The following is a 10,093-nucleotide window of genomic DNA, read 5'->3' on the forward strand; positions in this document are numbered from 1 at the left end:
AAGATGCAAAAATAAACTATTTAGACAACAGAAATGGTTGATTGGGGATTTAAAATGGAACATAGATTGTCTTCCTCCTTTTCCTCTATTGAATTGTCCAATTTTTTGTCCTCTTTGTTGTTCTACGCAAATTACTAATCCCCTTTTGAATTTGAAAAAATTAAGGACTATTAATCTCTTGATATCTTTCTTGAATATCTTTCCAAAGATCTAATGCAGTTGTAGCAGAAGAGTAATTACCTTTAATTTCATCTGGGATCCATGAGCGGACCAAGCAGTCGACCTTCCTCCACTTATCAAACTCTTTTGGCTTAGTTGGTGCAATACAGGATCCATTAATAAGCCCTAATTTCAATTTTGCTTCAAAAGTCAGTCGGATTCCACTACTCCAGCCTATGTAGTTTGAACTATTGAAGATTGTGGTGCAGATAATTCCTCCTAGATTATCTGAGTTATGAATAGTCATTATATCTTTGTTACGTTTTTTCTTTCTCACCATTATGACAGATTCTTGAATCTCATCTTTACTCGAAATACGTGTCGAAGAAGAAACAGAATTCGAAGAAGGAAAAGAAGAATCAGTACCTGAAGAAGAAAATGTTGTTTCAATATCTTCTGATTTTTTTGTTCCTGAATATCTTACTCTGATACCATAAGAAATCTAGGAGATATCTGAATGTTAAGTTTAGAGAATGAAAAACTGATCGACGAAAATGTGATGGCTTCTAAGGTGACACATATCCCTTTTGTATATTATTAACAAAATATTAAAATAGTCTTTTGATTCTTACAAAATAAATAATTTAACTATAAAGTTATTAGACATACTAACAACTAATTACAAACTAAATAGCTAAGCATTCCCAATTTATATATTAACATAATTCTGATATATTGTCGTTTCAATTTCATTATGTTTTGCTAATCTGCTAATCTTTTATACTCAATTAATTGGGATTGTGTTCTATTTTGAAGTATATATTTTCTCATAAGTCTTTAACATATACTCCTATATGGAATAAACATCATAATATATAAATGTATATGTAAGTAATCTATTGAGACAATCATTGACTTTAGACCTCTGTCTTGTGGTCAATAGATGTAATATATTTCAATGTGAATATAATATTACTTTGTCGGTCACATTTGAAAATAGTTTTCTTTAAAATCAAACAAACTTAAGAAAAGTCATCTTGAAAGCTAAAAAGTCACTCTTTTCTTAAAAGTATGCTTGAAGCTCCATTTGTTCATGTTAGTGGGTGAATCTTTTCTTTTTATTGCTTCCATTTTCGCAATGGTAATGTTTCCTCCTTAAATTTCTTTTATCCATCAGCATAAAATTCTTTTTTGTTTGAGTTGTTTGATGACTACAGCATGATTAGTGTTTGTAAATAAGTTAATAATTGCATCATGATCAATGAAAGTGTCATTCTTGACCTGGATTTGAACTTTAATTTGCATGATGTCTTGCTAATGTGAATGGTTTAGGGGTGTTTGAATTTCGATAAGCTACATGGTCTTGTGTTAGCTAATTCAGAATCCACTTCAATTCCATTTTTTGTCTCCTTCCTTAAAGTTGTTCATTAGACCGTGCTGAAAATTAAAATAAGGAATGTCAAGTATTTTGTTATAAATGTATGTTTTTTATTATAGTCAATCAAAGCATGTCTAGTGGTTTCATGTCCATTTTGACATTTTGTACATAATAAATAACTTCGAATATTTCTGATGGGCTCCTATGAGAGTTGCTTCTACTAGCCCAAGTTGCACCAAAGTCCACAAAACCCTTCAATCTTATTAGATTTTTCATAAATTCACTATAATTATTATATTGATGTGTGTAAACAAATTGAGTCAAGCCGAACAGGTTAGAACTCGACTCGTCTATCATTTATTTAAGCTCGGCTCGAGCTTAGTTCGAGCTTTTTTATTAGAACTCGAGTTCGGCTCGTATGTATTTATATCGGCTCACGAGCTGCTCGAACTCGTTTACAATCTAGAAGAAGGCTTCACTTTAGGTGAAAAACTTTATCTATTTTGGGTTAAAAAAATATTGATGGAGGTTTTAAACGAGCTTCTAAATGAATGAACATGTTCGCAAACTCACAAGTCGAAATATAAAAGTTCCAACTTAACTCGTTTAAATTTACAAGTTTTTAAACGAGCTCGACTCTTTAAGACTAACTAACAAGCTTGAACGAGCTTTTTACCGAGCTGAGATTCAAATAACTGGCAAGCAACTTTGATCTTACATCCCTAAATGTCTAAATGTGCGGACTTCTGAAAAATCTATCTTTCTCATCTTTCATTTCTCAACCGAATCTCTCAATTTCTGCCTCTCAAGTTCAAAGTTTATTCCACTGGTGTTTAATTGATTTTTAGTTCTATACCAAATGATAAAACAGAAATACTAAAATCAGCATTTCTTTATTGATGATTAAATACTATTAAACAGTGTCTACAATTTAACAACTAATCAGAAAATTAAGAAACCACTAATAAATAATTTGACTAAGTTACTAACTGAAACAAATATTAAATAGTCTTATAATCTATGAAAGCATTAAAAAAAAGAAGAAAAAAAAGTGCCATATTGGACCAAGTCTAAAACCCTTATCAATTTTATTACTTTCAAACAGTTGACTAATATTTCAAGAACAACCAAGTTTAACTTCAATGTATCTTACTTAAGAACACCTAAATTAGAGTGAAGATGGTCAACGAGAACTTATAATGGGGGCTGACAAACAGGAAAAACAGTTATTGTTATCGATACCATATTAAATCAAAAGCAAATAACAGGTGACCTTCGATCGGCCACATGCTGAACATGTTTTAAGCTATATGTCGAGCGTCGGAGGGTCACTCGTTCATCGCTTGTCCCAATCCTAGTAAAGAGATTCTCCGAGAGCTAAGCCTTAACTGCTCCTGATATTGGAGAGTTTCTAGTAGAACGGCTCATGACTACTTAGAATCGGGTTAACTTACTAAATAAAAATAAAAATTATGAAAATACATTTATTGTCAATTATTAATATGTAGTATCAAGATTGTCTATTTATCTCAGGTACAAAACCAGATTAATTCCTTGAATTAATCACTGGAATAGCAAAAAAAACTAGGGATCTTCATACATTTATTGAAAGACTTCTTACATATGGTAAAAACTGATGGCAATGATGTTACTTTTCCAATCACAGGGTATCTACAAATCAGTGTCACCTTTCTCTCCAAAATGCTCACTATCATGGACTCTGTTTTCCCTGAAATCATGTTTTGAAATGGCAAAATCACTAAACATAGTGGTAAAATTGGTCTGAAAACATCAAAGAATTCACAAATTATTTCATCTTTTTTATTAAATCTTGCATAAAGCTTTAGAAAAGAGAATCCAATGCATGTAATAAATTTCATTGAATACTGCCATATATGTGAGGACCATATAATCCACTTGCATACAATGAGGTCCTACAACTTATTGGCAGACTGCGATGAATTATTCGTTTATCGTAAAAGAAAAGAGGAAGACAAACCGTTGAATCTGTTTGTTTTCGATATTATATCAGCAATTCTCTTCTGGCAATCCTTACATTTGAAATCTGCTAAGAGTACAACTTCATGAACCTGATAGAAAACAGGGGAAAAGACAACTGTTGATGGTCAGAAAGTTGTAAACATGAATTTGTTGATATTTCTTCTCCTTACCATAGGCATGCTAAGTGATTCTAATGAAGCAAGGGTAGATTGCAGAGAAGATGAATTCCTTGTTCTAATTGATGTTGAAAAGTTATCATCATCATCATCAACTTGTTCTTGTACTAAGCAGGTAATGGCCATAATTAGATAATATTGGGGAAGAAGCTAGAACTTGACTGTGAATGCATGAAAATGAGACACTAAATATGACAAAAAATGTTGAAATATAAAATTAGTAAACATGGGCAACAATAAATCCCTTGACTTGTGCTGTTTTGACAATGATGTCTCAATTAAATTGGTGGTGTGTCCCCCACAAATTATTACTCATTTGCTTGGACAAAACTAAAAGATACCAACTCCACATATTGGTGCTCTTGTGTTTACATCTAAACAAAATATGTAAATTTGTTGAAATTTTAGAACTTGTTTGATGATAATGTTGGATTTATTGTAATTTGTTTAATGTAAAAATAAAGTATATATATATATATAAGGCTAAACATGGTAAGGATAATTAATGATATTAATTTTATATAATATAGCTTATGATATATTAATTAAAAGTCAAATATCTTTTAATAAAACATATTATTAATTTTCTTTTGATACTTCTCATTATAAATATAAAGTTAAATTAAGAGAAAAATAAAAATAAAACAATATATATAGCTACAATTTAATTTTACAAGATTATAAACTAGTTCATAAATTATTTTTATTTTATAGAATTTTATAAAAATAAGTAAATTAATATTTACAAAGTCAAAAATAAGCTATTACTTATTTTTACAACAAAAAGTTTCAATTAATTCTTAAAATCATAAATTAAAAAATGTCATCCCTATTAAAATTCCTTACAAAATTTATCATTGTCTCCCATTCCTCAACTTATTTATTATTATTCAATAAATTTTATATTAATTAATATATATATAATATTATAAAATAAGTAAAATAATGACATTAACCTAAAAGAAATAAGAAGAAATTAAGACATTTAAGACAAATTTCACAATATTTCCACCAAAAACAGGTTCCATTCTTGCATTTAGAGCACATTGAGTTCAACAAAAACATTGAATTACATTAGTTAGCTCTAAACCCTAAAACACCAAACCCTAAATAAATATTCATTGCACATTACCATATACATATCTAAAGCCAACATAAATAAACTCAACATACCCAGAAACATTTCATTACATAGACATAATGGGAACAACTGTCGAACTGAATCGAGATTCTCCTAAGAACTTGCAGTTATCATCCAAAGCATTAGAATCGAATAATCTTCTCAGATTTTTTCTCACCCCAACACTTTCTCGTCTTCTTTTCTTCTTAGAACAACACATTTTCTGATGATGAAGATTAGATCTGCTTCTCTTCCCAGATGAATTCCACTTCAAGTCGGCAAGCAATGCATCCTTTGACAGATCACAAACAGTATTATCCACCTTTTTAGCATCTATAAGCTCGGGAGTTATATTCGCTAAGGTACAGTCGTTGTTAATGACTTGTAGGGCACAATCTAGCTTGACAACACACTTTGTTACTAAAGCTTCCTTATTGTTTTTCAAACCAGATAAGATAGAAATTGCAAGATCAGGTCTTTCCCTTATGTCTTCCCATTTCTTACTAACCAACCATTCGCATGAATGTCTCAGATCATTTACAGTGAAACAAGATTCTTTATTCTCACCTGAAAAAGGAGCAAGTTGGCATATATAATCAATATAGATAAGGGTGCATTTTAGTATTCTTCATTGATTATCTCAATGATTTTGATTAATGAAATGATGTGATAAGAATCTATTAGTTTCAAGATGAAGTCAAGAATCTCATACCTGGGAAATAAATATGGATTTTATCTTCGGAATATTTCTGAAGTATAATTCCTTCCCACCACCCATCATGCCACCAGACATCTACAGATCCTCCAACTTTTGTATCAAGTAAGCTTACACCCTTCTTGGATGGGGGACTAGGTCTAACAACAGGTCTCTCACATAACCTCACACCCATTGCATCGGGGTTAGCAATTTTTGAAGCTAGGATCCATTCCTGCAAAATGTTAAAGATAGAAAGTGTAAATATAAACAATGATTCCAAGAGATTTTTTGATGTGGATTTTTTCAAAATATTTTAGTTATTTTGGTTAAATGACTAAACTATACATTCTATTTAATATTAAAAATGTTATAAAATATAAAGGGTAATTTGGTTGATGATTAGATTGAGTCATTGATGATGTGATAAAAGGTTATTTGGGTCTTGTTAGATGTGGTTATTTGAGATTATTTTCAAATAAGCCACTATCCAATCAACAATATACCTATCAATTGCATCATTCAATCATCAACCAAAATACCCTATATTTTTAAAAGGTTACATATCCCATAAATGTCTTTTAACTGAACTTGATATTCAATAATCTACATCAAACAAGGACCAGGACACCTTAGCAGTAAAATAAAATTTGGTAATAACTTGTACGCACCTCCAAAAGTTTTGATTCATCTTCAGCATCCATAATATCTATGTAACGCACTTTAACCTTGTTCTTGTGCTTCTTGATAATGACAGACTTGAACCAACAACCTCTTATACCACTGTCCTGTGAAAGAACTTCCACAGCAGATCCTACAACCAAATGTTGTAAAGGTTTCATGACAATGTCTTCTTTCACATCAGCTTCTGTAGTAACAGCGTGAGCCTCCATCATTCTGCTGTTTTCAGAACCCAATCCGGAACTAATTAGACAGTCAGGGCTGCTGTAACCATTTTCAGATCCAAAATAAATATTGGTATCCTTAGACTGATGCAGTCTTTTCTTTGGTCTAATAGTTATTTCCTCCTTGAGATGATTGTCAAGAGTTAGAGACTTCAAACAATCATTTGACACATTAATACTGTATAAATGCCCGATTGTGGCTTGTCTCCAATAACCCTTAAGCTGCGTAATATTATAAGGCTTAATCTCGCCATTGTCAAACAGTTTTTGACAAAAAAACGGTTCTAGTGAATCATGTTTAGTCATTTTGGAGAACTTTTCGTAATGTAGGGGACTTAGAACGCTTGCTAGTCCATCTATACATTCAATACTAAGGTGTTGTTCACAAAGTGAAAAGAAAACCTCTCTGTTGTTATAGTTTTGTGGCAAAACCATACCAACTTCATCGATTTTGTGAAACCATTGCACAGCAACCATCCTGATCCCTCTTGGATCCTCGTACATATCAACTAAGTGAGCAACAAGACGTTTGTTTTCATCATCCATAACATAGACAATGTCGTGAGCCTGAAAAAAAATTGAACAGCATAATGAATCACTAGATTAGCAAAAACAAATGCTTCAAATAAATTATTCAAAAGATTAAAGGCAGGTTTAATAAAACTTAATTTTATGTGTGAAAAATAAAAGAGAAAATAAATTAAATAAAAATATATAATTTAATGTACTTGTGTAAATTGATTAAATAAAATGTGGAACTAGTGTAAGGAAATTTCTTAAAACTAGTTTACCATTACATTGAAGTGGTTTGATTAATCTCCACAAATTAATGTTGTCTTTCTACACACTTAAGGTAGTACAAGTTAATTCATTCATAATTCACAACATACAGAATTTAACTAGTCTGTTAGCTTAATTTGAGCTAATCCAAAAAATTAAGTCATTTTAAACAACAAATATCAAATGAAATTAATTCAAATAAGTACTTATTTATTTACACTAAGTGATAAGTTGTGTTATAAAATACTATCAAATGTCAATGAAGGAGATAGATTCTTCCATGCTAATGTTGAATACTCACCGAGATTTTAACATTATTACTGCAAAAGGACTGGTAATGTGTTCTTCTTTTCTTGCAGGTCCATGGAACACCAAACCACGAAAAATCTGCACTCTGTTGCCCAATCTTCAATGTCCAGGCAAATAAAAATTGATAATTAGGTTTGGAGTAAAATAAAGCAATTCAACATGTACAATATTTATTTAAAATGGAAAACCATAAAGGATACCTTTGGATTTTCATTGGACCTGATTCGATAATAACGATTAGTCAATGAAGCATCAGCCAACATATGTGAACCTGAATTTACCATAAACATTGCTGGTAAGTTGATTAGCCAAGAAAAAGGGATACAAGACCCACAAATAGAAGGAGATGACTACAACAAATGAAGGCATATTGAGAAGGTAAGATGGGGGGAAAAGAACAAATCATGTCAACATATAGGCCAACTATGGTGGCTGGAAACATCAACTAAGAATACGAAACAAATATAACTATCCCATGAAAAGACATCGGAGAGCTCAACCTAGATTGAGGGCATAGGAATCCAGAAGCTCTCAACCAGCTCTTAGACATCTGATAATATAGATTCCTGCCACCGAGATCTTAGTCAGTTGACAATAACATTTAGATATGAAATATTCATTTGATAAGTTATCGGAGAAAAAAAGGCTAAGGCAGTACACACAAAGCCACTTGTGAATTGTAATATAGTTCCATAAGGAAATTTTCATTCTAACACAATAAAGGAAGATAAAACTCCAAGCGACAAATGTGAAACAAATAACTTCAGTACTATAATCGGGATAATGATTTAGATTATAATTTGTATATCACTATATTTTGGACCAAGATCCAAAAATAACATAAATCATGATCCAGACAAATCCTTATACAAGTCATAAAAATCAATTCAAATTTTAACTTTTCGACTTTTGGAGGTTTTCGATACTGGATTGCGATATCGTCAAAACAAATACTAATTTCCAAATTGTATATATTAGCCTGTTTAACAACAACAAAACTGGAGAAAAACCTTCAGTTTCTTGAAGCATCTAAATATTTCAATAGAAGTAAGACATTGTATCAACACATTCTGTGAAACTAAATTACTCTAGCATTGAGAATCATACAAATTTCATGGTAAGAGCCTTCAAAAATGTATCCATTATTAAACTCTAGATGATATCAAATATAAGGGGGGATCTGGGTAACATTGAAAAGTAGCTTCAAAAACATGTGCTAATAATTTATCTACTGCTCCTACAGAAAGGTGAAATTCAAGCCAGTTTAATAATATAAAAGAAAAATAAGGAGAAATCAGTAATGGTAAAATAAGGATAGATGGAACAGAAATGCACATGTTATTGAACTCCTTAGATAAGAAGCTAGTAGGAACATTAGAAAATCATATATGAACAAGAAATTAACAAAAATAAACAAAATGGTATGATAGTAAAATATACACAAAGGAAAATTAAGCTAGATATATAGAAGAAGACATGAAATCTAAAGAATTTCCTAGATTTGTACACCATGCAAACATCCAAAAAAAAACCCAAAAACTATTTGAAGAAAATGGGAAAAGGGGGTTGAGATCAAAGGTAAAAGAGGCTCAAGGAATAACAGACAACAAGTTTAGAAGCGAAATATTGGATCTTGGTGTGTAAGTTCAAACCCTGTTAACTAAATCGAAAAAAAGGGCAAACCAAGATTTGAATAAACACCAAAAGATATGTTTTTTCCTCTAAGAACAAACCAGGAGAAGAAAATTTGTATAATGATTTCACTTTATATACCTGAAACGATAGAATCTAACCATTTGACAACATCCTTCCGAGATCTGAGTTTCAATTTAGAAGACAAATTTGACAAGAGAGAAGAATTCCGTATAGAATAATGATATGGCATATCCGGTAAGCTTCTTTCTCGGCCAACAACCGCTAGATCCGATGAACCATCCATGCATTTGAGATAATAATAAACCTTCTTCCTCTTATCTTGTTCGTTTGATACATAAAACTCTTCCCAGCTCACAAAACAAGATGAAGTCGATGTTACCGAGGTTGTCGTCTCCATATCAACAAATCTAGATCAAATTTTCTTTTGAAAACTCCTCGCCGCGAAGTTTTGAGATTCCGACAGTGATTTTTAGAAGACCAACTTTGACAATGAAGAATGGATAGATAGATATATAGGAAAAATCAAAAGGGGGAAGAACCTAGGGTTTTCTAGGGTTTTGAAGATTGAGATTTGAGATTTCGAATCGACGGTCAGGATTCATTGCACGACGAGGGAAAGTCGTAGGAGGTTTCATAAAGGCGCTTAATTAATATACGTTTCCAGAATTGTCCTTTATTAATTTACGTAATTACCGCTTACCACGTTGAGCGTTTTTTCTTTTGTCTTTGACCACGTGGAATATTTTGATAATCTTTTTTTTTTACTTTTCTTTTTGTTTTTTTACTAAATAACTTAAATTTTCATAATCTTAATAAAAAAAAGTTATTTGAAACCATATTTCATATTTGACATGATAATAATAATCACTTTTAAAAATTAATATAATTAAAAAATATATATTATTTGATAAAAAA

The 10,093-nt window shown here is 31.1% G+C and overlaps 2 protein-coding genes across 5 annotated transcripts; both read right to left on the reverse strand.

The window, feature by feature from the left end:
• Positions 1-2,991: 2,991 nt before the first annotated feature.
• On the reverse strand, positions 2,992-3,899 carry LOC124918238. The gene is made up of 3 exons (XM_047458444.1): positions 3,709-3,899; positions 3,537-3,627; positions 2,992-3,266 (listed from the first exon to the last, which is right to left on the reverse strand). The coding sequence occupies exons 1-3, from the start codon at positions 3,838-3,840 to the stop codon at positions 3,097-3,099; spliced, it is 393 nt and encodes a 130-aa protein (XP_047314400.1). The 5' UTR covers positions 3,841-3,899; the 3' UTR covers positions 2,992-3,096.
• Positions 3,900-4,765: 866 nt separating this feature from the next.
• On the reverse strand, positions 4,766-9,609 carry LOC124918237. Of its 4 annotated transcripts, none has more exons than XM_047458443.1 (7): positions 9,296-9,419; positions 8,023-8,088; positions 7,723-7,793; positions 7,515-7,607; positions 6,200-7,000; positions 5,547-5,763; positions 4,766-5,401 (listed from the first exon to the last, which is right to left on the reverse strand). In XM_047458443.1, exons 3-7 carry the CDS (start codon positions 7,783-7,785, stop codon positions 4,902-4,904), a joined length of 1,674 nt encoding a protein of 557 aa, XP_047314399.1. In that variant the 5' UTR covers positions 7,786-7,793; positions 8,023-8,088; positions 9,296-9,419; the 3' UTR covers positions 4,766-4,901. The 4 variants fall into 4 exon arrangements, with proteins under 4 accessions (XP_047314399.1, XP_047314398.1, XP_047314397.1 ...); XM_047458442.1 differs by having other exon boundaries at positions 7,515-7,619; XM_047458441.1 differs by lacking the exon at positions 8,023-8,088 and having other exon boundaries at positions 9,296-9,609.
• Positions 9,610-10,093: the final 484 nt, after the last annotated feature.

Source organism: Impatiens glandulifera, unplaced genomic scaffold, assembly GCF_907164915.1.
Source record: "Impatiens glandulifera unplaced genomic scaffold, dImpGla2.1, whole genome shotgun sequence".
NCBI lineage: Eukaryota > Viridiplantae > Streptophyta > Magnoliopsida > Ericales > Balsaminaceae > Impatiens > Impatiens glandulifera.

Coding starts and splice junctions, on each gene's coding strand:
- LOC124918238 (XM_047458444.1), bottom strand. CDS start 3,840: ATGGCCATTACCTGCTTAGTACAAGAACAAGTTGATGATGATGATGAT. Junction 3,628..3,708: donor AATCACTTAGCATGCCTATG/GTAAGGAGAAGA, acceptor GTTTTCTATCAG/GTTCATGAAGTTGTACTCTT. Junction 3,267..3,536: donor GAAAACAAACAGATTCAACG/GTTTGTCTTCCT, acceptor ACATGATTTCAG/GGAAAACAGAGTCCATGATA.
- LOC124918237 (XM_047458440.1), bottom strand. CDS start 9,575: ATGGAGACGACAACCTCGGTAACATCGACTTCATCTTGTTTTGTGAGC. Junction 7,794..9,295: donor GTTAGATTCTATCGTTTCAG/GTATATAAAGTG, acceptor TGGTAAATTCAG/GTTCACATATGTTGGCTGAT. Junction 7,001..7,514: donor GTAATAATGTTAAAATCTCG/GTGAGTATTCAA, acceptor ATTTTTTTTCAG/GCTCACGACATTGTCTATGT.